At 41.6% G+C, this 20,121-nt stretch overlaps 2 protein-coding genes across 5 annotated transcripts in view; one reads left to right on the plus strand and one right to left on the minus strand.

The window, feature by feature from the left end:
* The window catches only part of LOC104986236 (chromosome unknown open reading frame, human C1orf112), a 50,545-nt gene extending 48,988 nt beyond the window's left edge, over positions 1 to 1,557 (plus strand). Inside the window, exons 24-25 of one of the 2 annotated variants that reach the window (XM_010836706.1) lie at positions 816 to 1,042; positions 1,479 to 1,557. In XM_010836706.1, coding sequence (XP_010835008.1) covers positions 816 to 1,004 — 189 coding nt within the window. In that variant the 3' untranslated portion in view covers positions 1,005 to 1,042; positions 1,479 to 1,557. The remainder of the gene's footprint in view (positions 1 to 815; positions 1,043 to 1,478) is intronic. The other variant, XM_010836704.1, reaches the window with a different exon arrangement.
* The window catches only part of SCYL3 (SCY1-like 3 (S. cerevisiae)), a 41,689-nt gene continuing 22,715 nt past the window's right edge, over positions 1,148 to 20,121 (minus strand). For all 3 annotated transcript variants that reach the window (XM_010836702.1, XM_010836701.1, XM_010836703.1), the window contains 6 exons: positions 18,959 to 19,098; positions 18,145 to 18,329; positions 6,934 to 7,105; positions 3,771 to 3,929; positions 2,308 to 2,981; positions 1,148 to 1,851 (listed from right to left, as the gene is read on the minus strand). In XM_010836702.1, the coding sequence (XP_010835004.1) occupies positions 1,792 to 1,851; positions 2,308 to 2,981; positions 3,771 to 3,929; positions 6,934 to 7,105; positions 18,145 to 18,329; positions 18,959 to 19,098 (1,390 nt within the window). In that variant the 3' untranslated portion in view covers positions 1,148 to 1,791. The remainder of the gene's footprint in view (positions 1,852 to 2,307; positions 2,982 to 3,770; positions 3,930 to 6,933; positions 7,106 to 18,144; positions 18,330 to 18,958; positions 19,099 to 20,121) is intronic.

Genomic DNA, 20,121 nt, shown 5'->3' on the forward strand with positions numbered 1-20,121 from the left:
ATAACCTTTGGAAAAGTTATGTCTTTGTACCAGTGATGCTACAAATGCAGTAGTTTCTGAACCACAGAAGAAAACTGATTCACATACCTTCTTAAGTGTTTAGTTTGATCCTTTGCTTCATTCATCACAGTCCAGAAATTATATCTATCATAAGGCAGAAATCTGACATTTCTAAGGATACTCAAAATTGTTTGAGCACTAATAGTATATTTGGAATGGCAATCCATAATGGTAAATATAAGTTACAACTCTTAAAAACCCAATAAGTGGTTTTCAAGACATGTTAACTTTTATGCCTTAAATCTACAAAGTTAAATATATCAGTAGTATAAATAAGCCCTAAAGAATTTATATATTACGACCATCTGTAGGAAGACAATGATTTTAAAAACTGTATGGCTCTAACCCTTCGTCCTCCTTCTGGTGCAGTGAAAGCATCATTATAAACTTAGCATTAAAAAGAAAAGGGCATTTTAAAAAATTCATACTTGGGGCTTTTTTGTAAGGACAGATTATATGGCTAAAGAACACTCACCTGAAGTCACTGGACAAGGCAGCACCTCTTCGTTTCCTTGGACCCTGAGCATCAGTTGTGGTAGCACCCTGAATCCCTGTTGCAAATCAACACTGCCTTCATGTCTCTCTCCAGATGAAGGCAGGGGTAAGGGTCTCCTGCCCTTGTGAGCCAAAGACTAGAATAAAATTTTCGTATAAAACTTGACAATTTTAGAATTTGTCCTTGTAAGCTTTAGTCCAAAAGGAAAGTTCTGTTTGGAACGGGGATTATGGCATTACATGTTTTTCTCATTTGCCAGCCTTGTGTGAAAAGAGCCCGTCACGAGCTCCCCTCAGAAGATGAGTACAGGTCAACACTGCAAGCGGCAACAGAAGCCTTGGAGGCGATTGAGTTACTACTCCAGAAGTCTCCTCCTCCAGACTGGCTCCTGATGGAAATGGAGACGCTTCAGGAGAGGATTGATAAGCTAAAACGTCAGGTACTCTAAGGTGAAGAGTTAGTGGACTAGACCATTTTGTCAACTAGGTAAATGAGTTGAATATATTTTTGTTACCCTATAGTACATTTTGTAAATGAAAATATTGACATATCTGTACATGATCTAACACATAAAACTTTTATGAAGTTGAGTCTAGTGAAAATAAGTCTTTATTTATGGACATTTAGAGAGCAGGATTGTGGGGGATATTTCTCATTAAGGACTTTGGTACAAGGTAATACAAGTGGAACAGTCGGTAACTGCCCAGGTCTCCATAGGGCCACTCACTCATATAGTACCTCTGTAAACAAATAAATAAGCTGCCTAAGGAAACCTTAGCAATTTAAAATCATTTATATACTTTATAGCTAAAAGTTTTTCAGTAAGTTGTATTCCATAATAGAGTTTACTCTTCTGACAAAGAAATGGCACAGAATTAAGCTAATCAGCTTGAATTTTTGTGTTTATTTTCTTTACTTCCAGAATTGCTCTGGAAGAAAGCAGTAAGTTCCACCTCTCCACAGCCACTTGCTCTTCACAGAAACTGGCCTCTGTCAGACGCACAGGCTCTTCCTCTGAGAAGGGCTGTGAACCTCTGCACTGCCCAGGGCTCTCCGCCAGCAAGCCAGGTCTCCTCTCACTTCCATTGGTAGACTGGATAAAGAGCTCCTGACATGAGAAAAACAGGATGCTTTGGGGCTTTCTCATCTGCAGTGCCTGCTTCTGAGGTATTAGTTTGATTTTTTTGTTTGTTTTAAAGAAATCCTTTCTCCTGAAAAGTGACTTGCAGCCACTGTCACCAGCTGTTATCGTCCCAGTTCAGATCACCATCTTCCCCCCAGCCTGAAGACTCTCCCTGCAACGAAAGAGAGCAAACAAGAGCAACCTGCTGAAACAAGTCACATTCAGATTTGAAAGATCGGCAATTTAAAAGGGGCCCAACACGTGTCTTTCGACGCCAGAATACATTTCTTCATACGTAATTTACTATAACAGAAACGTGAAAAGTAGGGTCACTTTGGTTCCGCTGTTACAAAATCACAGCATTAAAAAAAAACTTTCACAAGAACTATTTAACACTTAGCCCAAGCATTTCTATTAATACATTTTCCTGGGGAAGAAAAAAAGATGCCATTGACAGGAACTGATTTTGTTCATTTTCTGATCACATTAATAAACCAGTTGTGGACATCAGTCTTCTATCACTGGGAAAGAGTGTATTTTTTTTTTTTTTCTTTATAAATGGGACAATATAACTGCTGCCTGTGAGAGGGAAATATGTAAACTAATAACACAATTTAATGATCCTCACCTCAGTAATTTCTGCTGCAGCGAATTTTGAGGAAAAGTGCATCACTGATGAGACATTATCCTTGTTGGGAACCACTGTTTCTGTCCTCAGTTCAGGCAAAATAAGAATAGCAGCTGAAGGCTTAATTTCTGGGATCATATCAGCAAACCAGTCCAACTCTGGGTCTTTCACTGGCTTCTTTTTTACCTGAATGGTAAACTCCTCTCCTAAACCCAGTTCTGATGGAACTTTAAGGCGCCTTTCTTGTGACAACACTTTCGGTGGCTTGGTTTGGTCTGGGTCATCCCTGCTTTGTGCAAGACTGGTCTTTGGGGGTAGGCTCGATTTTGAAGGCAAAGCAGGAGTGGCCTTTTGCTCCCCTGAGGTAACAGGTCTTGTGGGCATCATTCCACCTTCCAGATTTACTTCAGTATCTAAGCTGCCGGGCTCAAAGTCATCCCAAGGTTCTTCCTCTGCATTCAGGTTAGTGAGCGGGGACTGGGCCGCTGCGTGGGGATCTGCAGGACAAACCTCTGCGTTGACAGTTTTGTTCTCAGGCTCCTCAGGCTCACTCCAGTCAGGCCACTCCTCAGCCTTTTTAGAACTTGATGGGAAATTTTCACTGTCTCCTGAGGTAATTTTCACTTCGGAGATGCCATTGATGGGAAATTTGATAGGCTGAGAAAATTGATCATCTGTGGGGGGGATATGTATAAGAGTTATTCTCATAAAATGTTGGTTAAGACATGCAATATATTTAGGAGAAAGTAAACACTGAAGAAATGTATAGACCCAATTCCTTGGAAATAACCCATGTGTACTGAACTATGAGGTAGCCCAGCAGAACATAAACCAACAAAGATACAAGTTAAACAAATGTGATTTGATGGGCACATACCAAGCAACAATTAACTGGAGCACCTAATCCTTTACTAAATACTCAAACATACTATTTACCTATAACAAATACAAAAATGTTCTAGCCAGGTACTGATACCCTCAAGACGTTAATTATGTACACCTTGAGAAAGTGTTGTATGCTCAAGTAGGCTGCCTCACTTTAGCATATCCTCATTTTAAATAGATTTTCATAAGCATAGTCAAGTCATGAAGTCCTTTGTAGTACGGTCTGACTGTGTGCTTAATTCCACAAACTTATTTAACCACAGAACTCCTCTTTCATGGTATACCTGATAACATCTTCCAGAACTATCATACTTTGATATAATTTGGGGAAAGTCCCCAAAGTGAAGTATCTGGTGCAAAAAAGAATGCAAGCAATATCTCCACCAGTTACGAAGAAAACACAAGTATTTACCCTATAGTCCAGGGGAAAAAGATGCACCCAAGCTGACTACGTAATTGTAAATAATAAGAGAATTAAGTCTCAATAGTCCCAAAGTGCCCTTTAGTTTCAGAATTTTAATTACTCAGGAAAACATTCACCAAGCAGTGGAACAGCTGTATAAATTTAATAAATCTACCTGTCTGTAGAAAAGTACTGTAGTAATCTCGTGGTATGTGCTTCTTGCTGTTGATGGGCATGTTGCCAGAAAAACATTTAGGGAATATGCCAGGGGGGGCGTTCTTCAAGATTGGCAAGCTCTGACTGCGCTGGCTGCAGGTGACGTGCACAGGAGAATCTGAAGATAAATAAAAACTCCAAAAAATGAAAGAGTAGTAAATTGCTTCTTTTCCTATCACATGTTAGGTGAGCAACAGTTAAGAGGAGGGGTATATTTAACACAGATCAGAGATAACCTGCTGGGAGAGGACGTCTCCAAATATTTGGAGAGTCATACCTACTATGGAAGTGTCCACATAGTGGTAAACAAAGGATTCAAGCATTAGGTAAGCATTTGGAATACAGAGAGAAAACTAGGATACCTAGTTATAAAAGTTAACAGCCTTTAAAAACATCTCAGTGGTGATTTAAAACTGTACTTGATTCTACTTTCCTTTTAAGAATAAAGAGTACAAGCACACGGATATGAATGTACTTAATGCCACAAAACTGTACACTTTAAAATGTTTAAAATAGTAAATTTTATGTTATGGACATTTAACTCCCAACTGGAAAAAGAAAAATGTTTTAAGAAAATGTAGTCTTTAGCACCTTTTAGAAAGTTCATACTTTTAAGAATGAGTACTGGTCAAAAGGATCCTAGCAAAATTTCTGACTACTTTGTCTGCCTTAGGGAAATGAGGGGGTGGCCTGGGCTGAGTCATCACAGGCCGCACCTCCCCTCCTCACCCCAGACTGATCTTTGCAAGCCCACCACCCTCTTGCGTATTTCTGCCACCATCCTCCCTCCCTGCTGAAACAGTACTAATTTTTCTTACAAATTGTCCCCTTCTCTACATTGTCTTCCCTAACTCTTGTTCATGCAGACTTATTTCCCTCAGGTACATTTTTCATAAACCTTAGTATCAGCCTTCATTCTTAAGTCTGATCATGCAGGTAAACTAGAAGAAGGAAAAAAAATCTAAGAGTACCTCCTTTACACACGCCCCTCACCCAGCAGCCCCTCTGCTCTATAAGACCAGGGCCTCTCTTTACCAGAGATCTGGGATACAAGCTGCCACCGGGGGGGGTCTCAGCCATCCTGGATGAGGAGTCTAACTTGGCAAGTCAGTGGGATTAAAGTTTTCATGAAAATCTATTTTAATAAAAACTTAACCGCTATTGATGCTTTGGTGCCCTTTTCTGTTTCCTATTCAGATTATAGAGTGATCCAAATGGAGAGTATGTAAAATATCTAGAATCAGAAAACCCCATCCAATAAATAAAGTTGTTGGGAGTGGGGACTTTTGTTAATTCAACATGTAAAGCTGTATAACTCTGAAGGATGATGGCCATGTTATGAAGCTCTAAATCTCTGATTCAGTTCTCAATGATAGTGAGTAGAGAGCATGGAAATGGTTATTAGTAAAAAAGAACTGCCAGACTTTTCTCTGCTGCTGCTGCTAAGTCGCTTCAGTTGTGTCCGACTCTGTTCGACCCCATAGATGGCAACCCACCAGGCTCCCCCGTCCCTGGGATTCTCCAGGCAAGAACACTGGAGTGGGTTGCCATGGCCTTCTCCAGTGCATGAAAGGAACCGTGAAAGGGAAGTCGCTTAGTCGTGTTCGACTCTTCCCAACCCCATGGACTGCAGCCTACCAGGCTCCTCCACCCATGGGATTTTCCAGGCAAAGAGTACTGAAGTGGGTTGCCATTGCCTTCTCCGTCCTTATCTCAAAACTATGCATATCCTCTCCTATGGCCAGAAATTCCTCTAGTATGAAATATAAACCCTTCATCTGCTCTTGGTGTGCTCTGCTAAAAGAAAAACTGGTAACAATAGACCTCACTCCTCTCCTATGGCCAGAAATTCCTCTAGTATGAAATATAAACCCTTCATCTGCTCTTGGTGTGCTCTGCTAAAAGAAAAACTGGTAACAATAGACCTCACTCCTCTCCTATGGCCAGAAATTCCTCTAGTATGAAATATAAACCCTTCATCTGCTCTTGGTGTGCTCTGCTAAAAGAAAAACTGGTAACAATAGACCTCACTCCTCTCCTATGGCCAGAAATTCCTCTAGTATGAAATATAAACCCTTCATCTGCTCTTGGTGTGCTCTGCTAAAAGAAAAACTGGTAACAATAGACCTCACTCAGTTTGGTGTGGATGTTTCATGGCTGAAGAGGTGGTGACAGTTTCTACATCACCTTCTTCAAGCTCCTCAGAGTCACACTAACACTGACTTCCTCAAATTTTGAGGAAGTCAGTGTTGCTTTAAAAATTCTCTTGGCAGCAAAATTAGAGAAAAGTCTGGCAGTTCTTTTTTACTAATAACCATTTCCATGCTCTCTACTCACTATCATTGAGAACTGAATCAGAGATTTAGAGCTTCATAACATGGCCATCACCTTCAGGGTTATACAAAGGAGCAAAGAAGCAACTGCCCTGTCAATACAAAATTCTTATTCTTTTATAGCCTATAAAGACCAGAAATTACTGTACTTCTCAGGTAATATTTCAATGGGAACATCAGAATTAAGGATTTTTTTCTCTCGATTTAAGTACCTAAAAATCAACAGCTTGTCACCTAACAGGCCATCAAAATCTAAAGAAATTAAAATTAAAACATTTGGTGTCACTAAGAGCTGCTATGGCCTTTTTGGAAACTGACACTATTAAGATGTAAAATATTCTGTATATCCTTTGACTCAGTAAGAAATTTAGAAAGGAGTGCAACAGCCATCAATAGCGAGGGAGGTCACTAAATGAATTATAGTCAATGAAATATTAGGCAGCTATCAGTAAAACAAATTATTAGGTAGTTATGTATTGACCTGGAGACAGGTCCCTGATTAGCTGTTAACATGAAAAAAATCAAGTTGTGGAACTGTGCATAGTATTTTTTTAAGAAATCCTATGTGTGTGTGTTAAAATACATTTGTGTTTGCGGGCTTACAAAATGATGAAAGAATTCCCATTAAACCATTAAAATTGGTTACCTTAGATGCCCTAGAAGGAGGTGAAAAAGGGAAAGAAACTTTTTCCTTTTTATTCTCTATCATTTGAATATAATCTATCTGTGTTGCTTGTATAATGTTTAAAATCTAATAAAACAATAACACGACCTTTTAATCACTCTTACCTTCTGGGGAAAGGTCCACAGTTTTAGTAAAGCTTGGGGCAGTGCGTTTGAAGATCTTGGTTCTCTCTCCTCCCACAACCACCTCTGGTCCAAGCAGCGAGACCAACACTGCTAGGCTGTGAAGAGTAATGGCCACGATGGAGTCGCTGGTATCACGCAGGCCCAGTAAAACCTAGGAGTAAACTGGGTAGTAAGTGGACACAACCATGTTGCCTGTCTCTTCTGCCTTTCCCCCCAACCCCAACAAGTAGTTGGGTGCAATCAGACTGTGTTTTTTTTCAAGTGAACTTCATTTCTTAGATGTGTTCTAGGTCAGTAGCTCTCTATTTGTGGTCAAGGACCAATGTTTTCCCTTCCCAATCCAGCATACCCTGATACTTTTTTGAAGATACAATAAAAATGAAGTCAAATAAGTACATGAGAAATGTATTAGAAATAAGATTACTCTGTTAAGTTGCTATAAAAATTTTTAGATTATGATGCCTGTCGGCTCTTGCCTCCAAGCCACCACCACAGATCCTCCCAAGGGCTCAGCCCTTTTCAGTCTACAGCACCAAGTATTCCCAGGTGGTCTTCCATTCAAGTACTAACTAGGCCCGACCCTGCTTAGCATCTGAGCTCAGATGAGATGGATGCATTCAGAGTGGTAAGGCTGTAGGCAGTTCCCCAAATTGTTGCCGAATCTGAATACTCCATCCAAAAGACAGTTGCTGAATGGATTAAAAAAAAAAAGACTCATCTGTATGACGCCATAAGAGGCTTCTCATGTAAGGACATAGATAGAAAGTGAAGGAACAGAAAAAGATGTTCCATGCACATGAAAACCAAAAGAAATCTAGGGAAGCTATACTTAAATCAGACAAGACAAACTTTAAAACAAAGAGTAATAAAAGAAGGCATGACATAATGATATATAAATCCAATATTTATAACATTTATAAATACTTATGCACCAAATATAGGAGCAGCTAAGTTAAAGCAAATACTGGTTGTTAGTTGCTCAGTCGTGTCTGACTCTGCAACCCCATGGACTAGCCTGCCAAGCTCCTCTGTCCATGGGATTCTCCAGGCAAGAATACTGGAATGGGTTGCCATGCCCTTTTCCAGAGAATCTTCCTGATCCAGGGATTGAACACAGGTCTCCTGCATTGCAGGCAGATTCTTTACTGTCTGAGCTACATGGAAGTCCCTAAAACAAATATTAACAGGCCCTAAAGAGAGAAATAGAGCAATACATTAATAGCAGGGGACTTTAATATCCCATTTACATCAATGGATAGATCATCCAGACAGTAAGAAAATGTTGGCCTTAAATGACACATTAGATGGATTTAGATATACAAAGAACGTTTCATCCCAAAGGAACAGAACACACATTCTTCTCTAGGGCACACGGAACAGTCTCCAAGATGGGTTGTATGTCACATGACAAAACAAATCTTGATAAATTTAAGAAGACTGAAAACAAGTATCTTTTCTGACCCTAAGAGTATGAAATTAGAAATCAATTGTAAGAAGAAAACTGGAAAATTCAAAAATGGGGAGATTAAATAATATGCTACTGAACAACCAATGAGTCAATGGAGAAATCAAAAATATCTTGAGACGAAAATGGAAATAAAACATACCATCTATGCATGCATCGATGGGATGCAGCAAAAGCAGTTCTAAGAGGAACGTTCATACTAATAAATGCCTACCTGAGAAATAAAAATCCCACGCAAGTAATTCTACATCTCAAGAAGCTAAAAAAAGAAAGCTCAAAGTCAGTAGAAGGAAGGAAGTAACAGAGCAAAAATAAATGCAATAGAAAAAAGAAATTCAATGAAACTAAGAGCAGATTCCAGTGGTCAGGTATAGATGTGAGAGTTGGACTATGAAGAAAGCTGAGCGCCAAAGAATTGATGCTTTTGAACTGTGGTGTTGGAGAAGACTCTTGCGAGTCCCTTGGACTGCAAGGAGATCCAACCAGCCCATCCTAAAGTACATCAGTCATGGGTGTTCATTGGAAGGACTGACGCTGAAGGTGAAACTCCAATACTTTGGCCACCTGATGTGAAGAGCTGACTCATTTGAAAAAACCCTGATACTGGAAAAGATTGAGGGCAGGAGGAGAAGAGGACGACAGAGGATGAGATGGCTGGATGGCATCACCGACTCAATGGACATGGGTTTGGGTGAACTCTGGGAGTTGGTGATGGTCAGGGAGGCCTGCCGTGCTGCAGTTCATAGGGTCGCAAAGAGTTGGACATGACTGAGCTACTGAACTGAAGAGCTGATTTATTCCAAAGATAAAATTGACAAATCTTTAGCAAGACTCACTGAGAGAGGACTCAAAATCGTAAATGAAAGGAGACGTTACAACTGGTACCACACAAAGGGTCATAAGAGATTACTATGAACAACCGTGATGCTGTTTAGTCCCTAAGTCATGTCCAGTTCTTTTGCAACCCCATGAACTACCCACCAGGCTCTACTGGTCATGGGATTTCCCAGGCAAGAATACTGAGGTGGGTTGCCATTTCCTTCTCCAGGGGATCTTCCCAATCTAGGGATCAAACCCACATCTTGTACACTGTCAGGTGGATTCCCTACCACTGAGCCAGCCACCTGGGAAGCCCCACTATGAACAATTAATGTACCAATAAATTTGAAAAACTAAAAGAAATGGATAAAGTCCTAGAAACATACAACCTATCAAGACTGAATCATAAAAAAGTAGAAAATCTGGACAGGTCAAGTAAGGAGACTGAATCAGTAACCAAAAACCTACCAACAAACAGAAGTCTAGGATAGATAGCTGCTCTGGTGAATTCTACCAAACATTTGAAGAACAAATACCAATTCTTCTCAAATTCTTCCAAAAAAACAGAAGAGGAGGGAAACTTCTTCTTCTTTAAAACTCCTTTTAAAAGGTTGACATTATCCTGACACAAAACCAGAGAAGGACACCACAAAAAAATTACAGGCCAAAATCCCTTCAAGAAAATTAGAGAAACCAAGGGAACATTTCATGCAAAGAGGGGCACAATAAAGGACTGAAAGTTACGGACCTAACAGAAGCTGAAGATATTAAGAAGAGGTGACAAGAATACACAGAAAAACTATACAAAATAGATCTTCATGACCCAAATAACCATGATGGTGTGATCACTCACCTAGAGCCAGACATCCTGGAATGTGAAGTCAAGTGGGCCTTAGGAAGCTTCACTATGAACAAAGCTAGTGGAGGTGATGGAATCCCAGTTGAGCTATTCCAAATCCTGAAAGATGATGCTGTGAAAGTGCTGCACTCAATATGCCAGCAAATTTGGAAAACTCAGCAGTGGCCACAGGACTGGAAAAGGGCAGTTTTCATTCCAATCCCAAAGAAAGGCAATGCCAAAGAATGCTCAAACTACTGCACAATTGCACTCATCTCACACTAGCAAATTAATGCTCAAAATTCTTCAAGCCAGGCTTCGACAGTACGTGAACCGTGAACTTCCAGATGTTCGAGCTGGATTTAGAAAAGGCAAAGGAACCAGAGATCAAATTGCCAACACCTGTTGGATGATAGAAAAAGGAAGAGAGTTCCAGAAAAATATATACTTCTGCTTCATTGACCACGCCAAAGCCTTTGACTATGTGGATCACAACAAACTGTGGAAAATTCTTCAAGAATTGGGAATACCAGACCACCTGACCTGCCTCTTGAGAAATCTGTATGCACGTCAGGAAGCAACAGTTAGAACTGGATGTGGAACAACAGACTGGTTCCAAATCAGGAAAGGACTACAATCAAGGTTGTATATTGTCACCCTGCTTATTTAACTTATATACAGAGTACTTCATGCGAAATGCCGGGCTGGATGAAGCACAAGCTGGAATCAAGATTGCTGGGAGCAATATCAATAACCTCAGATATGCTGATGACACCACCCTTATGGCAGAAGTGAAGAAAAGAACCTCTTGATGAAAGTTAAAGAGGAGAGTGAAAAAGTTGGCTTAAAACTCAACATTCAGAAAACTAATTTCATGGCATCTGGTCCTATCACTTCATGGCAAATAGATGGGGAAACAATGGAAACAGTGTCAGACTTTATTTTTGGGGGCTCCAGAATTACTGCAGATGGTGACTACAGCCATGAAATTAAAAGACGCTAACTCTTTGGAAGAAAAGTTATGACCAACCTAGACAGCATTAAAAAGCAGAGACATTACTTTGCCAACAAAGGTCCATCTAGTCAAGGCTATGGTTTTTCCAGTGGTCATGTATATATGTGAGAGTTGGACTGTGAAGAAAGCTGAATGCCAAAGAATTGATGCTTTTGAACTGTGGTGTTGGAGAAGACTCTTGAGAGTCCCTTGGACTGCAAGGAGATCCAACCAGTCCATAAGGGAAATCAGTCCTGAATATTCACTGGAAGGACTGATGCTGGGAAAGATCGAAGGTGGGAGAAGGGGAAGACAGAGGATGAGATGGCTGGATGGCATCACCAACTTGATGGACATGAGTTTGAGCAAGCTCTGGGAGTTGTTGATAGACAGGAAAGCCTGGCGTGCTGCAGTCCATGGGGTCCCAAAGAGTCAGACATGACTGAGCAACTGAACTGAACCACATATTCCTGATGAATGTAAGATGCCAAAATCCTCAACAAAATTATAAAACAAATTCAACAATATATTAAAAGGATCATATACCACGATCAAGTGGAATTTTTTTCTAGTGATGCCAGGATGGTGGAACATCCACAAATCAACGTAATACACTACATTAACAAAACGAAGGATAAAAATCATATGATCATCTCAATGAACACAGAAAAAGTATCTGACAAGATTCAACATCTATTTATGATAAAAACTCTCAACAAACTGGATATAGAGGAAACATACCTCAATATAATAAAGGCCATATACAACAAGCCTACACTTAACATTACACCAAAAAGCTGAAGGCCTTCCCTCTGAGATGAGGAACAAGCCAAGGATGCCCACTGTTGCCAACACAGTGTTGGAAACCCTAGCCATAGCAATTAAGCAAGGAAGGGGAGGAGGGGCAAAGACATTTAAATCAGAAAATAAGAAGTACTGTGAAACTATACACAATATACAAAAATTTGTAGCATTTCTATACACATTGGGTTGTCAGAAAAAGTAACCCCATTTATAATTGCATCAAAGAATAAAATTCATAAAAATAAATTTAACCAAGGAAGTGGAAGACCTCTACACTGAAAAGTACAGGGCACTGATGAACGAAACTGAAGAACATAAATAAATGGAAAGATATTCTGTATCATGGAAGAATTAATATTGTTAATAAACTGCCCATAGTTCCCTAAGCAATCTACAGACCCAAAGCAATCTCTATGAAAATTCCAATGACATTATTCACAGCACTAGAATAAACAATCCTAAAATTTGTATGAAACCACAAAAGACTCTGAATAGCCAAAGCAACCTTCAGAAAGAAGAACAAAGCTGGGAGCCTCACATTCCTTGCTTTCAAACCATATCACAAAGCTACAGTAAAATAGTATAGTATTGGCATAAAACAGACACATAGGTCAATGGAACAAAATAGCCTAGAAATAAACCTATACATATATGGTCAATTAATTTACGACAGAAATAGCCAAGAATACACAATGCAGACAGGACAGTCTATTCAATAAAGTGCTGAGAAAACTGGACAACTGTCTTATAACACATTAACTTAAAATGGATTAAGGACATAAACATAAGACCTGAAATGATAGAACTTCTAGAAAAAAACAGGCAGTAAGCTTTTTGACACAAGCCTTGGTGAGAGTTTTTGGATCTGACACCAAAAGCAAAAGTTACAAAATCCAAAACTAAGAAATGGGACTACATCAAACTAAACAGCTTCTGCGCAGCAAAGGAAACCATCAAAAAGTAAAAAGGTAATCTACTGGATGGGAGAAGATATGTGCGAATCATATATCTAATAAGGGGCTAACATTCAAAACATACAAAAACTCATACAGCTCAAAGGGAAAGACAATCTGACTAAAAACTAAGTTGAAGATATGAATAGATGTTTCCCCAAAGATGACATAAAGATGGTCATGAGGTACACGAAAAGATGCTCAACATCACTAAACATCAGGGAACTACAAATCAAACCACAATGAGCCAGCACTGCACGCCTGTTAGAGAGGGATGGCGAGGCTGTGGGGCGGAGGGAACCCTCGTGTGCTGCTGGGGGGAATTTTCATAATGGGTACAGCCACTATGGAAAACAGTACAGACGTTCATCAAGAAATTAAAAATGGGATGACCATACCATCCAGTGGTTCTACTTCTGGGTGTTTATTTGAGGAAAAACCTTACTAACTCAAAAAGGCATATGCACTCTCATATTCACTGCAGGATTATTTACATTAAAGTATCTATTGATGAATGAATGGATAAAGAAAATGCAGTATGCACACAGGAAGATTATTCAGCCATACAAAAAGAATAAAATCTTGCCATTTGCAACAACCTGGATGGACCTGGAGGGCATTATGCTCTGCTAAGGGAAATAAATCAGACTCAGAAAGACAAATGCTCACTTACATGTGTGTGTGGTGGGGGAGGTGGGGTGGAGGACAAACAGAAAAAAACAAGAACACAGATACAGAGAACAGATGAGTGGCTGCCAGGTGGAAGTGAGGAGGTAGAGAGGAAATAAAATGGGGCAAGAGGCATACACTACATTACAAAATAAAAAGGCCACGGAGATATAATGCACAGCAGAGTGACTATGGGTTATAATACTGTACTGCATATTTCAAAGTCACAAAGAATATTTTTTAAAGCTTCATCATGAGAAATTTCATAACTGTATGGTGACACATGGTTACTAAGCTTATTGTGATCATCTGCAATAAACATATCAAATCATTCTCCTGTATACCTGAAACTACATGTCCATAATGTACCTCAATTTTAAAAAAAGATTTTAAATGTTAACTTTCTGTATCTGTACTCAGCTCAATGCAGCAGAATCATAACAAACAGTTCATGGACAGGCAATGTTCTGCAGAGCGCACTTGAAACACTCATCTAGGTCACTAAGAGCTGTGTCCTTCACCTCTTAGCTTAATACACAAGAACAGGACTGTGAAAACTTTTTTTATATCTGATGCATATAACACCTGTCCCAAACTGAGCCAATTATGATCTCTTTCCCAGTAATAAAAACTGGAATTTAGAGAAACTGGTTATCTCTGGTTTGCTTAAAGGGAGGACAGTAAACTTGGAAACTATGGGGCAACCACGCTTGGCCATGTGTATACCAAATAACAAAAGCTGGTCTTCAAAAGTCAAACGTGAATGGATGTAAAGAGAAAGGAAGGGAATGAAGACCATATGGCTGAATCCCAGCTGCACTTGATTTTCCTCTTAGGTAGACTGACGTCCTTTGATTAAAGTCTCTCTTTTGGGCTTTAGCCCATTTAAGTGGGTTTCAGTTACTTGCAACCAGAAGAACCTTGATTAAGACATTCACATGGAGCTATAAGGAGAGGTTTTGCTCTGAATTGGCAAACATGTATAGAAGACAGACAGAGGCAAAGCGTCTGCACCAGTCAGACACAAGGCCAGGACGACTGGACTGCCCGGTGGAGGGGGCATCACGGGTTCAGGAATCCGGGGTTCTGGTCCAGTCTCTGCTGGGAATTCTCAATGTGACTCAGCCAATTAATCGTTTCATTTTTCTGGTCCAGTTTCCTCATTTACCTAAGATAAAGGTTTCCAACAGGACTCAATAAAGAAGTATCAGGTCCAATGCTAACAAACCAGGCACTGTCTCAAAACACAGCTGTACAAGTAAACTAAATCATGGTTAGAATTCTGTCAGCTAATTATGGTAATCTTAAGAAACGACCCAAGCCAAAAACCCAAGAATCACCCTCAAAACTCTCCCATCTAGTGAAAAACGGAGTCCTCCCCCTTTTACCCTTCACCACTGCCACCATGTTCCCCAGTCTTTGCCACCTCCTATTCTATAATGTCCTCATTGAGCCTCCTTGCTATATAGTCCGTCTTCCATGCTGCCACCCAAGTGATCATTAGAAATCAGCTAAGTTATTCCTCCACAGGGGAAGTAACTCCACTCAGAGTTTTCACTGCTTTTCACGTGCTGAATACCTACTTGTTAACAGGTTGTTGCAGAAGTAATCACAGGTTTGCACTGTTGAACTTTTTCATTTGATACTGGAATATATTCTTAAATAAATGTGGTTATGTCACACATCATTTTGATGCACATTTCTTGCTTTATGTTTTTTGCTAATAATTATTACTTGGTGTTTATATGTATTTTAGACTATGGAAATGATGTTAGACACAAAAGCAAATTTGAGCGATTTATTCGAGTTCAAAATGGGTCAAGAAGCAAGACAACCTGCAACATCAACAAATGCATTTGGCCCAGGAAGTGCTAACGAATGTACAGTGCGGTGGTGGTTCAAGAAGTTCTGCACAGGAGACGAGTCTTGACGATGAGGAGCACAGCCAGCCTCAGGAAGCTGACAACAACGAACTGAGAGCGTCAATGACTGGTCCTCCTACAAGCACACAAGAAGTCACCCAAGAACTCAATGTCAATCACTCTACAGTCCTTCGGCATTTGAAGCAAATTGGAAAGGTGAAAAAGCTCGATAAGTGGGTGCCTCATGAGCTGACCGAAATCAAAAAAATTGTTATTTTGAAGTGTCATCTTCTCTTATCCTATCCAATAACAATGGCTCATTTCTCAGTTGGACTGTGATGTGCAATATAAAGTGGATTTTATATGACAACCAGTGAAGACCAGCTCAGTGGCTGGACTAAGCAGAAGCTCCAAAACACTTCCCAAAGTCAAACTTACACCAAAAAGGGGTCATGGTTACTGTTTGGTGGTCTGCTGCTAGTCTGACCCATGACAGCTTTCTGAATCCCAGCAAAATCATTACATCTGAGAAGTACGCTCAACAAACTGATGAGATGCAGTGAAAACTTCAACACCTGCAGCTGGCACTGGTCAACAGCCTGGGCCTGATTCTCTGCAACAATGCTCCACTGCACGGCACACAATCAACGCTTCAAAAGCTGAATGAGTTGGGCCACAAAGTTTTGCCTCACCTGGCCTCTCACCAACCGACTACCACTTCTTCAAGCACCTCGGCAACGTTTTTGCAGAGAAAATGTTTCCCCAACCAGTGGGACACAAAAATTGCCTTCCAAGAGTTCGTTGAATCCTGGAGCACAGGTTTTTTTGCTACAGGAATTAACAAACTTATTTCTTACTGGCAAAAATGTGTTGACTGTAATGGTTCCTGTTTTTATTAATATAGATGTGTTTGAGGCTAGTTATAATGATTTAAAATTCAGAGTCCGAAATCACTATTACTTTTGCAAAAAGCTAATACTGATCTCAGCTCAGTGCCAATTCTGAGACCTATGACAGGACCTCTGTTTCAGACTTAGAGTGCTTCGTTCCTCTTCTACATTCTCAGACACAAAACAGCTACAGGTAGAGTGGCAACTTCCGCTGCAGATGTAAACACAAAGTGCTATGCTGGAGCAACGAGGCTGTAAAGCCAGCCGTCAGTGAACCACGCCCCAGTACCCACTGCCCTGTAGAAACCCACCCACAGTGAACCTGGCCTGACTTCTGTGACTCACTTCAATCAAGAGAATGTGACTGAAGTGATGCAGGCAGTTCCCGATCTATGCCTTAGGAAGGCTGCATGGGCTCTGTGGTCACCTTGGGCAGCCAAGTACAAAGTCCACTGACCCTGCTGGGGAAATCATGTGGAGATGTCACTTGGGGAACAAGGGCCCTGAGATGTCCGGAGACTTTGTGGAGAGACAGCCCCAGATAAGTCTGGCTTTTCCGCCCTCCCCTCCGAGGTGCCAAGGAGCTGTGTGGATGTGTCCTGGGGCTCCAGATGACTGCTGCCTCCACTGACATCATGTGGAACAACAGAACCCACAGGCTGAGCTCAAGCAATCCAAAGAATTATGTGAATTAATACAGTGTCATGGGACTTCCCCGGTGGTCCAGTGATTAAGAATCCACTTTGCAAGACAGGGACACAGGTTTGATCTCTGGCTGGAGAACTAAGATCCCACATGCTGTGGGGCAACCAACAGTGTGCACCACGACAGAGCCCTCATGCTGCAACTGAGACCCAACGCAGCCGAATAAATCAAAAAGTAAATAAATAAAATGACTGTCGTTTTAATATACTAAGTAGTTTGGGGCGGTTTGCTACACAGATAACAAATATTCATTATCTTCCATCTTCTCACTTCTTGAAAGCAGGCAGAATGTTACACACCTCTGTGGCCCCAGTACTTAGGCACAAGAACCGGCCTAAAACCTGGCCTTATCATCTTTAAATAAATTAATCTCATAGCAAAACAGACAAAATCTTTCCAAATCTCATACTGAGTTGAACAGTGTCTCCTCAAAATTCATGCCCACCCAGAACGTGACCTTAAATGAGGTCGTACTGCATTAGAGTGGACCTTAAATTCAATGCCCAGTGTCCTTATAAAAAGGCCACGTGCCAACAAAAGCAGAAACTGAAGCAACACAGCGACAAGCCAAGAAACTCCAAAGGGCTACCAGAAGCTGGGAGGAGGGCAAGGGAGGACTCTCCCCCAGCGCCTTCAGAGGGGGCCCGGCGGGCACCCTGACTGCGGATTTCTGGCCTCCAGAGATTTCTATTGTTTAAGCCACGCAGTTTGTGGTAATTCGTTCCATCAGTCACCAGGACAAACCCAGAGGCCCAGAGTGGGCAAAGGTAACAGGAGCCCTGATGGTGGATCAACGGGCTAAAAACCACGGACAGGAACCATCTCCTTTCCTCTCAGCTACAGTCTAGTTACTTTATAGTAAGTTAATTATGACACGTGCAGTTTCTCTTCACAAAGCATCCCCCAAACGAATCTTGTTAGTTTTCCTCCAAAGAATTAGCAAGCAGAATTACAGGTTTCCGGTTATAAAGAAGCGAAGACTGACCAAGCTGGTTTAACTGCTTTGCCTGGGTGACTGGCCTGGAAATGCAGTTTTCGCGTCCGCCCTTCGGGTTCCAGGAGGCTTCCACACTGAAACGCTGTCTCAGGCCTTCTCAGCTCTTATCCAAATGCCCCCAAGCCCCCTTTTCCTTCCAGCCCACCCCCCGGGTGACTCAGGGAACGCCCGCCCGCTGACCCGACCACGGCTACCTGGGGCAGGATGACCTTCTTCAGCTGCTCCTGCGTGAAGTGCTCCACGTAGGCCTCCAGGTGGGAGAGCAGCACCACGCGCACGTGCTCCTCGTGCACCTCGAACAGCCGCAGCAGCACAGGGATCACCCGTGCCTGGAACAGGGCTGGGGAGAGGAGGCGCGGGGCTTCTCCGTGCGTGTTGTCTTCCCCCAGATCGGACAGGGAAAAAAAATCATCACTTCAGTGAAAGGAGCACAAAGCCTAGAACTTCACACACAATCTTAAGTACTCTTCGAGATTCTTATGTCCCAAACCAAAGGCAAGTGCTTCTTTGACCCCATATTACTCAAGGCTTAACTGTCTTAAGTACACTCCACCTTGTAGGAGTGTTTCTGATACACTCATCATACTTAACGTACTGCAAAGAAACCTTATGTTTTAACATAATTCTGAGTGGATAACTCTCTGTATTAATACATTCATGTCTAATCAAGGAGAAATTTCATATACTAGATTCAACTGATATTATTGTTGCAATTTTTCCTGCAAAGCCAGGAAGCATTAAATGCTACAACAGGAGCTGGTCCTCTCTTCCAAGCAGTTAAGGAAGGTCCTTCAACAGAGACAGGCATCAGAACCATTTGGGGACCTTTGAGAATATGTATTCATCTGTCCTCCTTCTGTCCCAGACCTAGGGGGCCAGGCACAGGCAAATTTAGAAAAAGCTCCCCAGGTCATTCAGATCACCACACACTAAGCGCACACTGTTTAAATGGGGACAAATAATTCCCAAACTCTCTAACTACCAGGAATACTTTGGGAAAAAATTCACCTTTTTTAGGGCCGAGGAGATATGGAAGAAAACTCTTAACAGCTACTGGCTCTGCAAACACCAGCTGGTTAAGCAGAAGAGGCACCAACCGTGAGGCTATTAATTCCTCTGACAGGCAGCTGACTCTGTCCAGCAGGAATCTGGGGGCAAAGAAGGAACGCCTGGGACACTGCAGCAGGTTACTTGCAGTTGAGACACGTGCAGCCTTAGCCCACATCATCGAAGTGATGCATCTGAAATGTGGCTAGGGAAACTGAACGGGTGGGTCCCCAGATATTTAAGAAAAACACAGAAGGCGTGAGACAACTCCAGCTAGTCAGTACATATACAACCTCCAATCCAAGCTACGAAATTTTTTTCAACAAATTGCTCCTCATTAATAATAGCGAGAGTGCCCTCTTTACCCCCTAATAAGCCAGAGTCCTTTTAGTCAATAAAAGATATTTTCTCAAATTGAAAACACATGTGCGTGCTTAGTCGCTCAGTCATGTCCAACTCTTTGTGACCCCATGGACTGTAGCCCACCAGGCTCTTCAGTTCATGGAATTCTCCAGGCAAGAATACTGGAGTGGGTTGCCATTTCCTTCTCAAGGGGATCTTCCTGACCCAGGGACTGAACCCCGGTCTCCAGCACTGCAGGCAGATTCTTTACTTCCCACCAGGGAAGCCCATTTAAAACACATAGGATATTACGTTACTTAAAGTTTCTATGGTGAACAAAACCCTGGCTTTTGTTATTAGAAGCTAAGTACAAGCACTTTGTTGAGAAATACACCGACATCAGGTATTAACAGTAATAACATGCCACCATACAATCACCCTGAGCAAGTATCTTGCCTCCTACCTAATCAGGAAACAGACCATACCAAGCTTTACCTCCTTCAAGCCCCTCAGCCACTATCCACAAACAGGTCCACGGCCAGAATAATTCCCACCTCTTTTCCAGGTACCAAGGATGTGAGGGATTCCTCTTATTTAAGGTCATCGCCACAGGGCCATTGCTCCAACATTCCCTTCTACCCCAGGGCCACAGGCCAACAGCCCCCCAGCACGAGGGGGGCTTCAGTTCCTCCCTCACTCTCACCAGCTCCATTCTGTGAGTCCAAAGACATGTTCCCATCTTTTCCAGCCTTAAAAACAGCCTTACTTGACTCCCTTAGCAA

The sequence above is a fragment of the Bison bison genome, unplaced genomic scaffold (genome assembly GCF_000754665.1).
Source record: "Bison bison bison isolate TAMUID 2011002044 unplaced genomic scaffold, Bison_UMD1.0 scf7180017864064, whole genome shotgun sequence".
Lineage (NCBI taxonomy): Eukaryota > Metazoa > Chordata > Mammalia > Artiodactyla > Bovidae > Bison > Bison bison.